Here is a 21158-nt window from a genome sequence, read left to right as displayed (position 1 = left end):
ATTTGTCATCTATTATGGCACTGAATCTAAATCAAACAATTCTGTTCAAATTCCACAGTCAATTCCATTTCCACAAAATACCCAGTTATAGAAAGTGCTGGTTGTCTCTAAAAGCAACTAGTATGCAATGAAACTCTAATCAGGAATAAGCTCCAAACATTTTATACCAGGCAGTGCCTGCTGTAGTCTGAATACGTCTTCTTCAAGTGATGCATTCTGTGGAAGAATTATTTCCTTTTCCTTCACAGTATCACTTTGCTTCATAGCATAAGGTTGCAATTTACTACATTCCAGTTTCAAGCTTTCACATTCTTTAATTATTTGTCTGTTTTCCACGTTTAGTCGTTCCTGTTCCTTCCTCAAAACTTCTCTGTCATTTTCAGAAGAAGATAATTTTTTACTTATGTCTTGTATTGTATCCTCAAGTTCTTCTATTTTTTTTGAAGACTCTACTTTTTCAGTTTGTAGAACTTGAATAGTTCTTTGCATCTCATGAATTTTAGAGTGATCAGTTACTGCAGTTCCTGAGTCACCTAGAATATAAACATGGAATTAATTTAACAAATGTACTGAGTTAAATAGCTTGCTATATAGCACTAAGATTTCATAGACTTCAGAATTTGGAAGGCTTGAAAAGTTAGTACAATGATATAACACTACACTCCTACTAGAATGGTAAAAATCCAGAACACTAACACCAAGAAATGCTTGTGGGGATATGGAGCAACAGGAACTCTGATTCATTGCTTGTGGGAATGAAATATGGTACAGCCACTTTGGAAGACAGTTTAGTTCCTACAAAACTAAACATGCTCTTTTCATATGAACCAGCAATCATACTCCTTGGTATTTTTACCCAAAGGAGCTGAAAACATATAGCCACACAAAAACTCTAACAAAGATGTTTATAGCTGCTTTACTCATAGTTGCCAAACCTTGGAAGCAATCAAAATGTCCTTCAGTAGGTGAATGAATTAATAAACCAAAACACACCCAGACAATGGAATATTTTTCAGTCCTAAAAAGCAATGAGTTATTAAGCCATGAAAAAACATGGAGGAAACTTAAAGGTGTATTACTAAGTGAAAGAAGCCAATGTGAAAAGGCTGTATACTATATGATTCCAATTATGACAATTCTGGAATAAGCAAAACTATGGTGGCAGTAAAAAATCAGTTGCAGCACTGACTGGTGTGGCCCAGTGGGTTGGGCGCCATCCTGCAAATGGAAAGGTCGCAGGTTCTATTCTAAGTCAGGGCACATGCCTGAGTTGTGGGCCTGGTGCCTAGTTGAGGGGGTGCGAGAGGCAACCAATCAATGTTTCTCTTGCACACTGATGTTTCTCCCCGTCTTTCTCCCTCCCTTCCACTCTTCCTAAAAAAACAAAACAAAAGAAAAAAAACTTAGAAAAAGTAAAAAGATCAGTTGCAGGGAATAAAGAAGGGAATGAATAAGAGGATTTTAGGGCATTATACATTTGCCCAAATGTACAACACTAAGAATGAGCCCTAAAGTAAACCATGGATTTTGGGTGATTATGATGTGTCAATGTAGTTTTATCCTTGGTTAAAAAAAAGTACCCTTCTGATGAGTGATATTGATGGTAGGAGTGAATATGCATGTGGGGGAGAGGGGTAGGTAGGAGATAGAAAGGAAATCTCATTCTTCTTAATTTTGTTGTAAAACTAAAAATACTCTAAAACAATTAAGTCTAAAAAAAAGTTAAATAATGACATTATAATTAGCAAAGCATTCAAAAGTAAGTAGTTGGGGAAAGATATTTGAATCAAATACTAAAAAGCCTATGTATCTGAGTTTGAAAGAAAGTGAAAATGTATCAAACACTGCAAAAGAGTCTCTGTACTATAACTTTTTACCACAAAGGCAAAATGGCCTTTCCAATGTTGCAGAATCACGACAACAGTGGTACCACCGCAAATCTCTGGCAGATGAGCAAAATTAGTCATTCATGCATTCTTTAGAATTTCGCCAACTTTACATCAATGTCCTGACCTTACAGTGTTAGGTTGGTCATTTAATTATTTCACCTAATATGTTAATGAAATTAATAACCTTGTTGTAACAGATTTTCCAGCTCTTCAATTCGTTCTTCATATTCATTTAATTCTTCTCGATGCCGACGAGTTATTTCTGTCAATTTCTGTTGATGTGCATTTTGTAAAACTGACATTTCATTTTGATGATCATCGATTTCCTGACTTCGGTTTTGTTTAAGTTCCTTAAGAAATAAAAACAAATTTAACCACATTAATAATCAATGAATTTACCCAAGCTATCTCATTTTTGTCCAAAAGTCTGTATTATTAATAATTCTCCAAACATGCTAAGGCTGAAAAGAATTTAAACACAAGCCCCAAATTTGGACAATTCTGGGACTTCATTCTTTCCTTTCTTAGGCCTTGAAAATGGTTTTTCTACTTTTAATGAGGGAGTACCAGCAAGCAAAAACTGAAATAAAAAGTGAGCAAGAATATCCCTTTTCCTTAGTGTCTGTGACTATGAACAACTTTCTGCTAATGACATTCCACCAACATCAGGGTCGACCTTCTGGACAATGTGTAACTGTTGTCCCATTACCCCATCCTCCTGCTCAGCTTCTCCTTCCACCAGTCTTGATGGGACCCCCGACTGTCAACCACGCTGGCTTGCTACCCAGGTCGAAACCCCCAGATCTCTTCCTAGGAAGCTAGATCTTGGGCTGAGTCCCCCACAGAGGGAAACTGCTGTCACCAGAAGCATTCTGATAGCTGCGCCCTGAAGAGTCTGTCTGCTGGGTCCCACTTCTTAAATCCCCGATGCTCTTCCCATTCCTGTCTTTTCTGAGGCCAAAATGCTCAACTCTTCCTTCAATCCTGGGAACAAACTACCCTAGGTCCTTTCAATCAATTAGGCAATCAATGAATCAATCAATCCTCTTTTGCTTTACTTTGCCACAGATGGTTTTCATTGCTTGTAATGAAGAGTCCTAATCTGTAAATTACCTTCTATTTTCTAAGAAGACAAGTGAAGTTATTTTTTAATCCTATGCACTCATGTGCCAGCACTTGGCAAAGAGCTTTACATTTACACTTCCAAACCATTCTACAAAGGAAGTATTAAGATGACATCTACTTTAATGATAATAAAATGGAAGTTGCCCAAAGAAGCACAGCTTGTACACAGAGCCTGGATTCAAACACAGGTCTGACTCAGAACCTACACTAGTACTATAATAATAAAAACAAACACTAAAAATGTATATACACTAAAAACAATCCATTGCCATGAAAAGTATACGTAATTAAGACTTTTCTTGAAGGAAATAATTGAAACAAACTACCAAAATTCCAGCATTAGGAGAAAATAATTAGTTGTAATAAATAACATTAGCGTTTTATTTTGTCAGTATCCTTTAACCCTCAACATTGAAACTTCGGCAACCTTGGAATTCTGTTTTAATAAAGGCTGTTTTATGAAATACAAGGGAAAACAGACAGAATATAAACTACCTAATAAATAAATGTTTAAAACAAATGATTTTGGAGAGATATATTTTATTTATATACCTTAGTTGTCATAAAGAATAAAAAATGATACAAAACAGCAAAAAGAAATGAATATCATAATGTATTTACTTTTATAACTGAGATTTTGTTTAATTTAGGCTTATAGTTTTCATAAGTAAATTTTAAATGTAGAATAGCCATTGTTCCAACAGTCTGCCTTACCTTAATAATATTTTGCAGTTTGCATATTTCACTTTGATCGGAGCTACTTGATCCTTGTGATTTAGAAATCTAGATCAGAAAAACAATTAGAAAATTATATTGATTTTGTTCTAAAAAAGACAGTCACAGACTAACTTTATTAAAAGATACTTTTCAAAAATAGGGCATTTCCTAGACAAATTCTGATTAAAAAATGCCAAGCACCTCTTCAGAAACTAAGTCCAATAGTGAGCATTACATAATAAATAAAAGATACCATTCAAGCTCTGACGGGTGTGGCTCAGTTGGTTGGGGGTCATTCCACAAAGCGAAAGTTTGCCAGTCCAATTCCCGGTCAGGACACATGTCTGGGCTATGGGTTCAGTCCCCAGTAGGAGCATGTGTAACAGGCAACCCGTCAATGTTTCTCTCCTTCTCTTTCTCCCTCCCCTCTCTCTAAGAATAAATAAACTCTTTAAAAAAAATGCCATTTAAGAGTATGTTAACATTTTTACAAAATAAGGAGGAAAGCACCACAGAATATTTTACTTAACAAAATGTATATTTGATAACAGTCAAGCAGCTTCCTAAAAGGTATTTCTAAAATCAAAAGTTACCCAATATTAATGATATTAACAGTAAAAATCTTTTAAAAATGGTTTTACCCAGGAGTTCTGTATGCGAATATAGAATAACCTTTGCTTTGACAAATAAATAAAAGGACTTTTGGATTCTTCTCTTCTCATTCAAAACTGTATGTTGTTCATTTACCTCTGTCAACATTTACTATATAGTGTGATGAGGAACCAAAAAACGACTCTCTGGATGAAAGAGGGAACACAGTATAACAGAAAGAACATAGGCTATGGAGTCAAAATATATGTGTTTGAATAGCAACTTAATCACTGTGATCATGGGTGTATTATTTAAACTCTCAACTTGCTCATCTGCAAACAGAAATAATAAATACTTTACATACCTACTAAGGATAATATAACATATATTGGAATAATATATATGAAAACATCTTCTAAAGTATAACATAAACTTTTATTATGCCTTGCTAGTAAATGAAGTTCCCTGAAAGGTCCCATTTGTGCTTTCCCAGTACAGGTCTGGCATATAGTAGGTATTCAAAGTTCACCTCTTCCTTACGAAATCTTACCTTAAGCTGTTTCTTAAAATGTACTCCTATTCAGAATCACCTAGGGTGTTTATTTGTGCAAATACAGTTCCCAATGACCCAAAATAGGCTAAAAAATCCTAATCTCTGAAGGAAGGAAAGGGAATCTTCAATATTACCAAGTTCCCCAGTTTATTCTTACACATACAAAGTTTAAGAACAATTACTTTTTTAGAGATAAGATGGGCAGACAGATCATTCTCTTTAGATTTATTTATTCATTATTTTTTTATCCTCACCCGAGGACACGTTTTTTATTGATTTCAGAAAGAGAGGAAGGGAGAGGAAGGGAGAGGAGGGGAGAGATGGGGAGAGAGACGGTGATGTAAGAGGGACCTTATCAGCCCCTTCCTGTGCACGCCCCAACTGGGGACTGAACTCTCAGCCTAGTGCTGCGCCCTGAGAGAAAACAGAACCCACAACTTTTGGTGTGCGGAACAACGCTCCAACCACCTGAGCCACCTGGCAAGGGCTCTCTTGATTTATTTTGGGTACAGGAATGTCTAGCCACTTGGGATGCAAGGAGGTCATTTTAATTGGGACAATTTCTTCTTTACACAATTAGATTATGCTCACAAAAGATAAAAAATAATCTCTTTACTTATATACTTTATTTTTCTCTACACTAATGAAATTAAATCCAAACACTGTCCCAATTTATTTTGAATCTTATGTCTATTGACAACCTAAGTAGCATATATAAAACGAAATATCAAGGATTTAATTTCTAATGCATAAGAAACAACATAAAATAGTTTCACAAATTTGTAATACCAATGATCAGATTTTCATTTTACATATAACTACTGCAAACAGGCACCTCAGACAATATCTGAGAGTGGTTTCACATCGCATGCCTTGGAGCCCTGCTTTCCACCAGTGAAGTCTTACGAACTCCAGGGGGAGAAGGTGCTGGTTCAACCATAGCAACTTCATTTTTTATTTTGAAAATTTCTTTTAAATATTGTACAGAAGGGGTAACTGAGGCTGAGAAAGACGACCTGATTAAAATCACTTAGAAAGTTGAAAGTTACTGGCAGAATTAGAAAACAGGCTTCAGTTTCCTAACCCAGAGTTCTCTCTAACACCAAAAGCCCTACACACAGCAGAGCACCAGGATTTTCACTATTTCCAAGAATTCATGAAAAGTTTACCTACCTGAGCAATATGCCTCCAATGTCCAACTTCAGATTCAAGTCTTGAAATTTCATTTGACAGTCTGTTTATTTCTTGCTGTGATGAAATTATGTCACCAAGGTCCATGCCATCGTCATGGAAAGCTGAAGCATGGTGACTGATACCGTAGCCGAATGAAGACGCTGGGGTTGTTGGTACACTGCCTGCTCCTGGTTTTACGGACTGGGCAGCTGAGTGCAACTTCTGCAATTGATCCTGCAGTGCAATCTGTCTTGCTTTAAGATGGCTGATTTCTACCTACATAATTATAACCCATATTTTAGAGAAGGCACTTTAAAATAAACATTTTATTAAGTTTTATTAAGTTATAATTCACCTAACATTATCCAATGTTAATTCTTTCCAATGGTGCTCTATCAACTGAATCCAAATCTCCTATTGTATAACATGTCAACCATAACATTTTTGTTTAAAAAAAAACGGAATTACCATAGATAAAGTATAGATAATGTTTTGAATAGCATGAATATCAGAAGTTCACTCATGGGTAACTAAAGCAATGAACTTCTCGTTAAACACGGGTTTACTATCTTCTATGTATCACGTAGGATAGGCAATTCCTCAGAGTTCTGTTTGTGATTATTGAACCTCAAAATGAAGATAAAGTGAAAGCTGAGTTAGCTTATGCATTGGAAAGTTTCTTGAGAACGTCTGTTGGAAGGGTCTTAAGTAACTAATTACGGCTGGATTGAGGATTAAAATATACATGAATCCTGAGTAACTTTGTAGTGGTCTGTATAGCACAGCTAGAAGGAGGCTTTGATTTATTAATCCAGGTAAATAACACAGTGACCTATGGTTATGAATCTTATAAGGAAATCATGCATTGAAAGAGGCCTTGGCCCTGGCTGATGTGGCCCTGTGGGTTGAGCGCCAGCCTGCAAACTGAAAGGTCGCTGGTCTGATTCCCAGTAAGGGCACATGTCTGGGTTGCAGGCGAGGTCCCTGGTTGGGGGTGTATGAGAGGCAATCAATCGATGTTTCTCTTCCTCTCTTTCTCCCTCCCTTCCCTTCTCTCTAAAAGAAATTAAATGAAAAAAAAAGAGAGAGAAAGAAAGAAACAGGCCTTGACTTTAACCTTGGCAAAGAGGGGCCAGTGAGAATTTGACTTTACTCAGGGAGAGAACAGTATAAACATTCTCAAACCCCAAGCACAATTCTGACAACTCATTGCCCAAAAGAAGTTACGAACATAGGACTTAATCATAATGTCACATACATTCTGAGACAAAACATAGACATAAGCTAGAGAGACCTGATTGAAGCTTTGTGAAATATTCGGGCTAGTCCAGAAGATACCCTCACCAAGAGGGAAAATTGGATACTTGAAGAGACAAGCCGACAAGTAATATAATATAGTATTTCTACACGTGTAATGTCAAGCAACTAGACAAAAACCAAACATAACTCTGTTAAATGTCATAACGGACAAGTTTTTTCACATCAGAGTGCCTTCTCTAATGGAGGTTGATAGTAATACAGAAATTTCATTCACTTCCTATAAATGCTGTGAGGTAAACCGCATCTTTAGGGAATATGAACATCACAACGAGGACAGCAAATACACTCAGAAAATAGCAGAGCTAAAGATTCTGCTAAGTATATTCTTATTTTATCTTTCATTGTAATAAAAGTACCAAAATCCACAATTTTTCTCCAAAGGTCGCTGTAATACAAAGAAAGTTCTTATTACACAGTAGACATTTATATCAAGCTGCAGAGTTACAAAGTGTAAGCTTTAGTAATAAAGAGGCATTTCTAGGCTTGAATGCTCAATTTGCCTTCTAATATCAATAGTTAAGTAGAATATAACATGCCAATGTTTTCCACCGCACTGCTTTCAATTAGGATGTAAGCATCAGAATCACCAATGGAATTTTCAAAAAACACCAATACCAGAACCCTTTCCCAGTAAGATAAATCAGAATCTCCTGGAAAAGACAAGCATGTATGGGTTTTTGAAGTGCCACATGATTCAGCTGTAGACCCCTGGTGGGAACGACTGCCCTGTTGTGACAGCTGTCAGTCTGTTCTGCTCAGGGGGGCCGCTGGACTGATGCCAAGAATGTTTGCTCCCCGTCCATGAAAGGCACAGAAGCTGGAAGAGTGAGGCTTAAAGAGTTTTAAAGCAATTTTACAGAGTAATTTCACACCTGTAGAGTCTTAAAAATAAAAAGGCGGGCTTTTAACTTTAATTGGAACTTGTAGTTTTGCTTTTTTACATTCATTTTTTGCAGTAATTCATTTTACTTTATGAAATTCTCAACAGATTTGAAATTAAGCTCTTTAAATGTTTATCTTTAACATGGTTTGCTTTAATTTTTCATCTAAATATGTCACTAAAGGAACTAAAAATCAGTGCATCTAAATTTTAATAACCTAATTATGAATTTATGATAGAAATGAACATTTAATTAACAAAATGAAGAACACCCAAATGATCTGGATAATGAAACAAGAAATGGTTCAATCCAATAGAAGTGTTTACTAAATTCCGGTTATGTAATGAACATTAAAGAGAATTCAACAACAGAATGCAACATAGATATATATATAGTCTATATTTTCAGTAATCATGGTAACATTGGTTATATTGTATTATATCTATTAGTGGCACTGGAAAGGAAAGGTAAGCCAAATCCAAAATAATATTTCTATTAAATGGAAAAAATGTATAGAACAGTATAAGTAAACTATAAAACACTCAACATTCTGTTTATCCATGGAAAATCAAGTAAATCAAGTAAATGCCAATTCAGCATATTTTAACACTTGCAGTTACCATCAGCAGTGATCATACTGATTTCAGACAATTTTAGGTAAATAGATGAGAAATCAGGTTTCATAAAATGAGAAACTGTAAGCAACAGATGCCTAAAGGTATTTTATACAAAGACTTCTTCTGGGAAACAGAAATTATTCCATAAAGGTCAGTTTATGTAACATAAACATTATGTTACATAATGTTTAGAGTTCTTGTTAAATTAGTGATATCAAACTGCATTGGTAATTATTAACTTTCAACACCCTTTCAATATTTTATGGATCTAAATAAACCTTGTTTTTTTCCTTAAGTATATTTTATTGTTATTACAGTTGCCCCATTTTTTTCTCCCCTTTATCCCCCTCCACCTTGTACCCTACTTCCTTCCAGCATTCCCACCCCCCACCTCTTACTTCATGTCCATGGGTCATACCTATAAGTTCTTTGGCTTCTCCATTTCCTATACTATTCTTAACCTCCCCTGTTTATTTTGTACCTACCATTTATGCTTCTTATTCCCCACAATTTCCCCCTCATTCTCCCCCCTCTCCCTGCTGCTAATCCTCCATGTGATCTCCATTTCTGTGATTCTGTTCCTGTTCTAGTTGTTCACATAGTTTGTTTTTGCTTTTAGGTTCAGCTGTCCATAGTTGTGAGCTGTCATTTTACTGTTCTGTTCATAGTTTTGATCTTCTTTTTCTTAGATAAATCCTGTTAACATTTCATATAAGGGCTTGGTGATGATGAACTCCTTTAACTTGATCTTATCTGGGAAGCATGTTATCTGCCCTTCCATTCTAAATGAGTTTTGCTGGATAGAGTAATCTTGGATGTATGTCCTTGCTTTTCATGACTTACAATACTTCTTTCCAGCCTCTTATATTTTGCCTGAAAGATTTCTTTTGAAAAATCAGCTGATAATCTTATGGGAGCTCCTTTGTAAGTAACTCTCCTTTTCTCTTGTTGCTTTTAAGATTCTCTCCTTATCTTTAATCTTGGATAACTTAACTATGATGTGACTTGGTGTGTTCCTCTTTGGGTCCAACTTATTTGGGACTCTCTGAAATTCCTGGACTTATATGTCTATTTCCTTCACCAGATTGAGGAATCTTTCTTTCATTAGTTTTTCAAGTAAGTTTTCAATTTCTTGTTCTTCCTCTTCTCTTCTGGCACCACTATGATTCGGATGTTGGACCATTTAATGTTATGCCACAGGTTCCCAGGCATCTCCTTATTTTTTTGAATTCCTGTTTCTTCACTCTGTTCTGGTTGAATGTTTATTTCTTCCTTCTGTTCCAAATGGTTGATTTGAGTCGCAGTTTACTTCCCTTCACTGTTGGTTCCCTGTATATTTTTCTTTATTTCACTTTGTATAGCCTTCACTTCTTCCTTTATTTTGCGGCCATACTCAATCATTTTCTGTGAGCATCCTGATTACCAATGTTTTGAATTCTGCATCAGACAGGTTGGCCAACTCCTTGTCACTGGAGTCTGTATCTATTCTTTAATTTGAGCCATATTTCTTTGTCTTGGTGCATCTGTTCGTTGTAAGGGGCGGAGCCTTAGGTATTCGCCAGGACGGGGCAGTGGTCAGTATGTGGGGGAGGGGTCAGAGGGGGAACAATGCCACTTCCTTCGCTCTTGCCCCGCTTTCAGTCACTTCCCCCACTACCCACAAGTGAATTGGGCCCTTCTGGTGTTGGTTCCCAGGCTTGTGTACATTCTAGGACCCCGTGGGCCCCTCCAACGGACTCTCCTGTGAGACCATCAGTTTCTCCCACTGCCACAACGCCCACAGGCTTTTACAGCCATAGGTTCTGAAACTTTATTTTCCCAGCACTAGAACCCTGGGTTGCGTAGTCTGTTTTGGTCCCCAGTTGCTCCTCCTGGTTTATCCGCACGCTAAGTGGGACCACTTAGTCTGCCAGCCGCCATAGCCACCACCTTGCCTGCCTGATCCACCAGCCACTGCCTTGCCCCGCGTCCTTTCCACCCCTGCCCATCTCTACCCCTCCTCCTCGTCTGGATGAATGTTTCTTCTTTAACTCCTCAGTTGTTGGGCTTCCATACAATTTGATTTTCTGGCAGTTCTGGTTGTTTCTGTTTTTAAATTGGTTGTTACACTTCTTTTGGTTGTGTGAGGAAGTGAAGCGCATCTACCTATGTCTTCACTGAGGCCAAAGCCTAAATAAAGCTTGATTTCTATTATAACTCTGAACAAACTTGCTTAATACCTTAGAATGAAATAAGCATGGAGTGACTGTAACAGCCTTTACCTCTTTTTGCTGTAGCTGATTTCGATAACTTGTAGATTGATGTTTTATTTGAAGTTCTGAAGCTTCAAGCTTCTCTTCTAGATCAGCACAAAGTTTCTTAAGTCTTTCATTCTAGAAGCAAAGCAAAAAGTATTTTCAACAAAAGGACTAAAAAGTAAAACATATCACAGTTATATGCATGGCATTATGAAACACATTGTTTCATACAAAAAAGAAGATGTAATATATAGGTCTCACAGAATTCTTAAAATACATTTTTCAGTAGAGTTACTAGTGCAATAAGTGTGTTTATAGAGATCATGTATAGTTCTGAATGAAAGTTAAAAAAAAAACTCACTTTGACTGTTTGCTGAGAAAAAGCCACTGATCAATGTTCCCCATTATCGATACTCAGTGTCTAGCATTTAGCAGGTAGTTATTGTCTGGTATTAACTCAATTACATGTTTAAACTTTTGTTTTCTCTCCAAACAGAACTTTTTAAAAGAATTAGTTTTTAAAAAACTTTTGGCTAAAGTTCAGACAGAAAGCCAAAGCCTCACATCATTTGTCAGCCTGATCCACAGGGGCTCCTGAGGTATCTCCAAAAAATCCAGTGTGTAAACAATTTGGTTTGAAAACTACAGTTAAAAGTACACAAAACATTCTAAGAGTACTTTAATGAATCTAGGTATCACAGACCTTTGTTTAAAGATGTTGACATATGTGAAAAAAAACTTATGATTTATGTACATAAATATAAAATTACCTTAACTTATTATCATTCTCTGAAACTTGAATGAGTAAATAGTACATAATGGAACAAGTGAAATGGACACTAAAACTTTCTGCAAAAAGGAATTTATACATTATTATGAATAATAATTTATTAAGAATTCTGCCAATACAATGTATATACCAACACAGTCAAATAATTATAACTCAGAATAAGTAAGGAGCCTGATGGTGGGAAAGGAAGCTGCTGCTAGAAGATCTATGTTTTCCTCTTAAAATTCCAGGAATTTTTTATATTGATAGACGTGAAAATTATGATCCAGGAAGATTATATGAATTCCTAGATAAAATCAGTGGACTAAATTAATGGAAAAATTACAACATACACAAATCCTAGTTTGGGAGCCTATCTTCAGAAATCTAACACGGATCTTGGTTATCTTGAAGAAATATTAATAAGAAACAGAACCAATGTTCACACAACTAATTACTTTCTATTCTATTGGCTGCTTTTACATGATTTTCTATTAAGAAAAGCACTATGCATAACTGAAGTGAGGCAATATAGTGAAGTCAAAACCTAGTCATAAGAATCCACTCTAGGCTTTTTAAATAAAATACCTAAGTCTATTTGTTTAACTATAATTAGTAACTAGAACTCAAAGACTTTCAATTTGCCAATTCCTAGTTAGTTGTCCCCCCCCCCCCCCGCCCCATCTCCTTGGCCCTGAGAGTCAGAAAGGCTGACCAAGCACATGAAGGACAGATTCTTTTCATGTGGCTGACTGACAAAAACACCAGGAGCTGTCATGGCCGTTTTCTATTATGTAGAATATGAAGCGAGGGGGCTAGTCTTGACAGGAGAAAAGAATAAACTTACACAAAGAACAGGGAGCAGCAATAATGAGAGAGGAAGATTCCTGAGGGGCTCCAGCTCTGGTTGCAGCCCCTTCCTAAAAACTGGCTACAATTCCTGCACTTGGAATGCACGAGATACCCATATCCTTAAATGATCCCATCCTGCCAGACCCCTGGTATACCATCCAGACCTACTGGAACCATTTTAGCTTCTGAGTTTCTTTGTTGAGTAGCCCTAACTATCTAAAGGGACTGATACTCATAACTCTTCTCTGGTTTCTCTCCAGACCATATGAATCTTTCACCTTTTTAAAACGATAAAGGCTCTCTGGAGATATCATCTTTGTAGGGTTTGTTTTTTTTTTGTTTTTGTTTTTTTGCCTCATCGAACACAACTGAAAATTCAGATTCTTCAATTTTCAACAAAGAGAAGAAAACAGAAAAATATTAATCAATTATTACACAACTAAGAAGATCAATGTGAAGAGACAGAAAACAGCATTCTAGAGTCTAAAGGTTACAATAAAACTGAGTTTAGAAGCAAAATCTCCAACAAGTCTTCAAATAGCAATATCCTAGGTAAATTTTCTCGAACTCAAGACTTGAAGAGGGCACAATATGTTCCTAAGAACGAAAAGGAAATACAGTGTTCACATCAACAAAAAAGATTTTATCTCACAACGTTTTTTTGACAAGGACCTGAACCATCTCCACGGTGCTAAATGGGTATGTGACAGTGCCCTTCCATTACGAATGTCTGAGTAGTTACTTGATATAGTTCATGCCTGGACAAATGCTGAAGACACGTGACTGGGAGGAAAGAGATGACATAAAAATGAAAACAAATCAGAGGACTGATCATTTAAGTTGGTGTTTATAAATCTAAGAGTAAACATGCTTTGTAATCATGCAGCAAAGAGGACAAAATAACTATTTTTATCAAAAACAGCTTTCGACAAAAGCTATTGTCATTTGGTGACAAGCCTCTTCAACAAAATCATAAGCTATTAAAGCTTTCAAAAGTATTGGGTTTAATGACACAAGTAAAGAAAAGGAACAGGAAGTAATGATAAGCTAAAATCTATTAAAGATGTAAGTTAATCTAGAATCAGTATTTACAAGGTAAGATACACCCCAGTTCATGCATGAGAATTAATAAACAGTAAACTGCATTAAAGGAAACTTGCCTATTTTGAGTATATGTTTTTAAAACCAGAAACATACAGAATAAAGATTTGGATTTGCTATATGTAAGTTCTTATTAAACTGTCTACGACTTGAATAAGTTTTTCACTATGACTTTATTCTTGCTGCTATAAATTATTTGTAAATGATTTAACATAAAAAAAATTAAGAACCCATTGGATTCAGAGGGTACCTATAATAACTATTTTTCTTGGTATATAGGATTAAATGTGCTTAGATTGGTTGCTGTTATTGCAACTAAAGAGATCCAATTAATTTAGTCACCTTCAAATATTAACATCTTTGTGCAAATCTAATTTCCTGTGGAAAACACAGTACCCTCTGTCTATCCTAAAAGTTTCGAAGTAGAATGTTATATTGTAAACTTCCCGACTGCTTCCATCATACCTTCACCTTAATCTCTCATTGCACTGTCACACAAAGGCTTAGGGTGTGAAACGCTGATGTGCTGACTTATGGCAAGAATCACGTATAGTCTAAATCACCTTACAAAATAAAGCCCTTGGGAAGTCCAATAGTCTTTTTTCCCTCAAGTAATTGAGTAGCTCACATTATTCTGAATAAGCACCAAATGAGGAAGTTGGCTTTCATCTGGGGATGTGTTATACTGAAAAGATGTATTTCTAAACACTGGAATTGTATTTGCCATGCAGTCCAATGATAGCCCTGTGAGACATCAGACATGAGATCACAGAAGGACAGAAGGTTTTTCTTGCCCTTTTCAAGCTCAATACAGAGCAGACCCTCATTAAGCAGGTTAACCCTATTTACTTCCCACCCCCGAGAGGTACACTGGCAAATTTACCTAAATTAATGCCACTACACATAGCTCTGACATAATTCTTCTCAGTGGGCCTGTAGTAAAGATTTCTCCAGGGACTACAGGAACAATTTCCTATCTCGGCCTTACAAAGAAAAGAAGCTATTAAGTTCATCTGTCACTGAAGCACCTATTTATCAGGTAATTACAGCCAAGGTCTTTTAAGTGACACCAAACTGCCATCCTCTATGAAGGCAGAATATTACTGTAATTCCTCTTGAGAGGTCCCTCTACTTTCAAATTCCACAATCTTACCTTGGTAATCTAGACCAGAGTTTTAAAATGCTTCTTGTAAGTAAATATTTTCTTACATTTAAATTCAATTTTCTCTTTTTATGGGCTTAACAGACAGGAAAACGTGCATACCACAGTCCTCTAAGAATATCTTTTGCTGAAATACTATCAAGTGTTCCCTCACTGCTCTTACCTGAAGACTAAATTGCTAAATGTCTAGTACTTTACAATGGATGCCACTTTAAATCCTTTCTTGTTCTTTATGACTTTCCTCTGAACCCTTTCCAAGTTTTCCTCATCCCTATTAAGCACAATGTCCAAAACCAGTCCCGTGAGGCACTGACTAATAATGAAAAAGTTGATAAAATTAATTTGCTATTCCTATATTATTAACTTCTTTGTATATAAATATTGCACTGTTTTAATGTTAGGGGATTAAAAGCTCTAAAACAGAACTGCATTCTTCACATTAAACAAAGGTAGTACTGCAATTTTGCAACACTTTTTAAAACATAGTAAATCTTTGACAATGATAAATTGTTGCCACTATTATGTCTGCATTTGGCAGTTTTCTTCTAGCATATAGAGGCAGAAATGGGACTATTAAATAGCGATATGCAGCAACATCTAAATATATCCTTCATCTAAAGGAAGATGATAATGCTTAAAAAAAATTTAGATGAAGAGCAAGAGATAAAGAGTGGTAAGCAGTGCATTAAATAGAGAAGATGGAAATAGAGCATAAGTAACTTTCATGGCTTAGAAAAAGAAAAATCTAATTTAACAAGTCTTTACCTCCGACATAATAGTTCCTTACCTCCGATCTCAAGATTGTAATAGTGGCTTCAATTTCCTTTCTCATAGAATTAGGTAATTCTGCTACAAAAGAAATAGCAGCACATATTGAATATTTGATCAACACCATGTAAATTAATAAACAGACATTTTAAGGGAAATATATTTCATTGAGCTTTTTAAATAGAATGGCATGCTGATGTGCGAACATATTTGGAAGATAAGTATCACTTAATCTTATCACAACTTTCTACTGACACAAATATTCTGTTGTCATAAAGGCATTCTTTTTGTCTATCTTCCACACCTTAGCATGTCTGTCTTTATCCTTTGGAAGAGTTCATTAAAATTTGGGAAATTGAGTTTTACAAATTAAATCTGTTTAGATGAAATTTATGCAACTTGGGTTTAAGGCCTTACTTCTAACGTCTTCTGCTCCCAGTACTGTCAAATAATTAGTAACCTATAGGCAAAGAATGAAAACACACTAAAGAAAACTTACTTCAAGTAACATAGACAAAATTTATTTAAAATGGGAATAACTCAGTCTGGTTTTGTATGTTTTCATTTAGAAGAAGAACCAGAAGCCAGAAGTGGCAAAAAGGCACCACTGATGTTGCCAGAAAAATCATCATCCACCAATTAGGTTTTTTTTTAGTACTAGTATTTTTTCATTACTCATCACACTTTAATACTATAAAAATAAGTTCTCTGAATTACAGTTTAAATCGAAAGAAAATACAACTGGCATTTAATAAAAGTGACAAACCCACTCTTCTTGTTTTGAAAATCACCAGGTGGGGTTGCTTCTGTGGTTGTTTATACCTCTTGCTTAAGACTCTGACAGACTGTCTAATTGCTACTCAGAAGAGAACAAATTACAATCTAATCTGTTTAGGAAGGTAATTATAGAAGCAGCAATTGTTTCAAAGAGGGATAAAAATGGTTAATGTAGATCTCCCTCTTTCATCCTCTGCCCCAAAAACCCTGGTCTTTTTAAGAATAAAGGGGAGATGTTATACAAAACAAAAAATTATTCCTCCATGAAAGAAAACAAAAACAACAGCTACCGTTTATTAATGCTTACTATCTTCTAGACACAGTGTGAGGCATGATTTTATTTACTCCTCCCAACCTCATCATAGGTATGATTATCCCTATTTAACAGATAAGGAAACCTTGCCTTTTAGAGGTTAAGTATTTAATAACTGGCCAAAGATCCCACAATTTTTAATGCATGGAATTAGAATTTCAACCCATATCTGACTTAAAATCCCAAGCTCCTAACCTTGAATAAATCAGCACAGTGTCTGGTAGAATAGCAACTTTCTGATATTGTAAATATGTAAATAGCTGTACCAACAGTGCTATCTTGGAACTATTATCTTGTTCACTGGTGATAAAGAATGAACACTCAATAAATACTTGTTGCATGAATAAATGAACAGTACTCTGACCCTATTTTTAAATGATTTACAGAATCAATAAATTAGGTGTTAAAAAATACAAAGAAAAACAAAAGCACTAAGCAACTTCGCAGATTTTTAATAACAGAGCGAAATTTTTACTGAGCACCTACTATGTACTGGGAGAGATGCCACATACTGGTCACATAAAGATAAATAAAATACAGTCCCTACCTTGGATATCAAGCAAGGAAAGAGATAAATTATAACTCAGCAAGTGCTGTCAGAGAGAGATCCCCGAAGTTGTGTTAGAACACAGATCTCCTGCAATCAATTCAACCTGCCGTAGAGTGAGAATGGTTTCACTAGCTACCTGACACATGAGCAGGGTATACAGGAAAAATTACTTTCTAGGCAAAGAAGGACAGAGGAAGAAGTAGTAAAGGAAGGGCTTCCCATGCAGAGGTTTTAAGTTGTGTGGGTACACAAAGCTCCATGTGGCACAAGCTCTGGGTGCAAGCATGCATGTGTATGTTGTGTGCACACGTTTGGCAACTGGAAGAGAAGGGGAGGGAACAAGAGGTAAGACAGGAAAAGGTGGGTTGAACCGAGACAGGCTAGGTTTTTGGTCTCCCAAACCAAGAGGTTTGAGTTTTATCCCGTAAGTGACAGGGTCAAGAGATTTTAAAGCACATTCCTTTTTAGAAGAGTAACTAGCAACACAACAGCAAACGGAGTGAAGTAGGGAGAAATGGATGCCAGGATGTGACAGAGAAATAGCGCATGGGACAAATTATGTGGCTATGAACTAAAGACATAGGAGTAATAAAGGAAAGCACAAATAAAAGACGCAATTCTGGCACAGGGTGAACAAGATTTGATGACTGCCCGGAAGAGATGAAAATGAGGCAAAGCAAAGATGACAAAGATTTCTACTTTCAGAGACTGGGTAGGTGGTGAAACCATTAGGACTGAGAACACAGGAACATACTTGGTGGAAGGAGAAAGGGCATTCCACCTGCAGCCTGCGGGCCATCCAGGTTGGGTGGACGTGTATGTTCTTGTTCAGGGTCAAGGGAACTGGCAGCTGTGCTCCCCTCCGCAGCAGTCGAGGGAAGACGGGTCACTTGCTGGGTCACCCAGCCCTTCTCTGCTCTGACTGCCCTCAAGGACACATGGCCCTTTCCTGCCTGAACTCAGGAAGGACCCTTTCACTCCCATTCCCAACCTGCCCCACCTGAGCTGCCTCCCACCCAGGGGTGCCCCAAGCAGTAAAATGGATTGAGGCAGCTTCCCAATTGTCCTCCCCTCTCAACAGACCCCACGGAAATTCTAAGTATAAATACCATCTTTGAATATCTAACTAACTTTACTTCAGCCAAATAAACATGAAGGTTCAGGTCAATCAGGATTTAAAAAATTAAACCAGAATGCTAATTTATTAATGTATAAAGAATAAAACCATCAAAGGCACTGCTCTCATCCAAAAGCCAGCCCATTCCTTCTCTGGAGGCAGATCTAGATCGAAATGAAAGACCTCTTTTGACCTAAATATTACTTGCTGAAAGAAATACCAGGAAATCAAATAGTAACTAACTTAACTATCGATTACCATGTAACTGTGAGTCGCTATTTATTAGTAAAACAAAATGAGGACTTCAAAAATGAGCGAAGGGTTGCTAAGGATACCCAAGAATAAAGTTATCTCCCTTGTTCTACTTGGTCAATGGGCAATTTGGCAGAAAAATACATTTTCAGTTGGAACGCTATGTCACCAGTGTAAGCAAAAATATTTTTAAACATAGGTAATGTTTAACAGTATATTCAAGTCGGACAGGGTAAACGATACTAAATAACTCATGAGTTACTGCAATTGTTACGTAAATCGCAGAAGAAAGTGACCATTTGTCATACACGAATCACTTTTTTTAACTGCCCGTATAACCGGAGTATCAAAATAAGTTCCGCCCCCAAGTTCAGGGCAAAGTAAGCGGTGGGCGTGGAGGAATCAAACAAAAATAAACTCGACTCCACGTCGGAGCAGTTTCACTCAGCTCGGAGAGATGTAGAGTATTTACAGGGAGAACTAGGACTCTTCCTCGGGCGCCCGTGGTCTCTCATCAGAGCAAACCGGTGAGGAAGAGGCGAAAGAAGTGTAAGGAAAAAAAGGCGGAGTGACACTCCTCTGCGACCCGTCCACGTCTCCTGACGGATGGAAGCGGGGACCAAACGGACGCTCCCAGGGTCCCAGAAAAGCCCTCCCCCATCGCTCCAGCTGTTACCTTCTACTTCCTCCGTGCCTTCCATCAGCATATCCTTGGTAAAGTTTGAAATCTGGCCAGTAAGGGAAGCCAGGCTGCCCCCTACTTGGCCCAAGCCGGAGCCGAGGCTCCCAAACCAGGACGACATCGCTGCGGGTTAGAGAAACGACTTGGTCCGCTCCGCGAAAAGCGACCAGCACCGTCGGACGACCCCGCCAAATGTCCTCGAAGGGTTGCCTTCGCTCCAAAATCTAAACACTCAAGGTTCGATAACACAATGAGGGGTTCCTAGGCAACGCCGGCTTCGCGGGGGCTCCCACCAACGTCCGGCTCTGCATAGAAGCGCAGAGGCCCGGCCTGAGACTTTACCAGGGGCCCGCCTCCTGTCACACGGTCACCCCCGCGGGGCCTCTGCTCATTCCCACGACTTCCCACCGTCCGGGTTGGGCCACTTCTTCCTCTGGTTTAGTGACTTTCCCCAGTTCCGTGGGCAACTACTGCCAACTCGACGCCGGCCGCCATGACACCCACTCGCAACGCGGCAACGGATCATAGAGAGGCGCCGCGGTGGTGTAGAAGGGCCTCGCGGAGCCGACGGACGTGTCCTTGGCGCAAGGGAGCGTGGGATCGCGGCGGACCGAGTGCACTCGGCAGGGGCCGCTGTCCGCAGGTAAGGGCGGCGGACTAGCCGCAGGAGTCCGCGGCCTAGGGACGTTGTCGGCAAGCATCAGTTGTGTTTCAGGCAAAGCCGAGCCTCGGTGGGTGCGTCCCCGAAGCCGGCGTGGCTCGGGAACCCCGTGGACTTACTGTGTTGGTGAGACCTGAGTGTTTTAATTCTGACACCTGCGGTGGCAGTGGTGCGAGGGGACAAGGCGGGGTCGTTGCACCCTACGGGAAGCACGTATCACAGGTTACTGTATCCATTATTGGACACCCTCTGGAGGGCTGCTCTGCTCTGGGCCGGCTCACAGTAGTTGCTGCGGATACACAGAAAGGATGGATTGCAAATTCAAGCGTCCAGACAGGAAACACACCCATATGGATTACCTTTTATAGTAGAAATTTTCTCTGGTGGCTTTCCAGCTCAGGGTTGAAACCCTGCCTTCCTAAATATACGAAGACCTTTATTCATGAAGCTGGCTTAACCAATGAAATTCAAAACACAGACCACCTTTTCCCCCAATAATTCGTTAGAGGACAGCGTGACAACAATATGGAAGAAACACTGTTCTAATGGAAACTCCTCTGTTGTCACACGAAAAGGGGACCAGGGCTGAGGCGGGTCTGTCCTAGCATGGGCTGAAGTGTGTGGGTTCTTGACTTTGTGTAGGCATGATTTCATAACATGAGTCCAGGTGATTTTGAGAGTTCACTTACTAAACCTGGGGACAGTTAAACAAAGGAAAGACTTAAGGTGGAAGAAGCAAGATCACAGCAACAGGAGTGATCCTAGACTGGGCTGCCTAGGCTCAGGAATGGAAGTCAGGGTAACAGAAGTGAGCCAGGCTGGGCTTCAGGGACTCAGGAAACCAGTTACACTTGCAGAAGTGAGCCCCTTTGGGCTGTGTGGACTCAGGAAAGGAATTTCGACAAAAGGAAGGCCTTTGAAGACAGTTCATGAGATTAGCCTGGGACAAAGTGATGCTGCCCGCTGCTCACCTGGTTGCAAGTCTCATGGAGCCTCATAGAGCTTAGAGGAAAGAGAGCAAAAAAAGTACGCCTGAGGACAGCGGGGCACG

The 21158-nt window shown here is 38.3% G+C and overlaps 1 protein-coding gene across 2 annotated transcripts in view; it reads right to left on the bottom strand.

Annotated features, from left to right (window-relative positions):
* Positions 1 to 19979, bottom strand: part of TRIP11 (thyroid hormone receptor interactor 11) — a 60233-nt gene extending 40254 nt beyond the window's left edge. Inside the window, exons 1-7 of one of the 2 annotated variants that reach the window (XM_054567121.1) lie at positions 19441 to 19979; positions 15775 to 15836; positions 11128 to 11238; positions 6049 to 6324; positions 3729 to 3797; positions 2074 to 2239; positions 168 to 533 (exon numbers count right to left, since the gene is read on the bottom strand). In XM_054567121.1, coding sequence (XP_054423096.1) covers positions 168 to 533; positions 2074 to 2239; positions 3729 to 3797; positions 6049 to 6324; positions 11128 to 11238; positions 15775 to 15836; positions 19441 to 19567 — 1177 coding nt within the window. In that variant the 5' untranslated portion in view covers positions 19568 to 19979. The remainder of the gene's footprint in view (positions 1 to 167; positions 534 to 2073; positions 2240 to 3728; positions 3798 to 6048; positions 6325 to 11127; positions 11239 to 15774; positions 15837 to 19440) is intronic. The other variant, XM_054567122.1, reaches the window with a different exon arrangement.
* Positions 19980 to 21158: the final 1179 nt, after the last annotated feature.

Source organism: Pteronotus mesoamericanus, unplaced genomic scaffold (assembly GCF_021234165.1).
Source record: "Pteronotus mesoamericanus isolate MK-2021 breed Mesoamerican mustached bat unplaced genomic scaffold, CSHL_Meso_final contig_182, whole genome shotgun sequence".
NCBI classification, from domain to species: Eukaryota; Metazoa; Chordata; class Mammalia; order Chiroptera; family Mormoopidae; genus Pteronotus; species Pteronotus mesoamericanus.
This window is presented reverse-complemented; position numbering and strand designations above follow the sequence as displayed.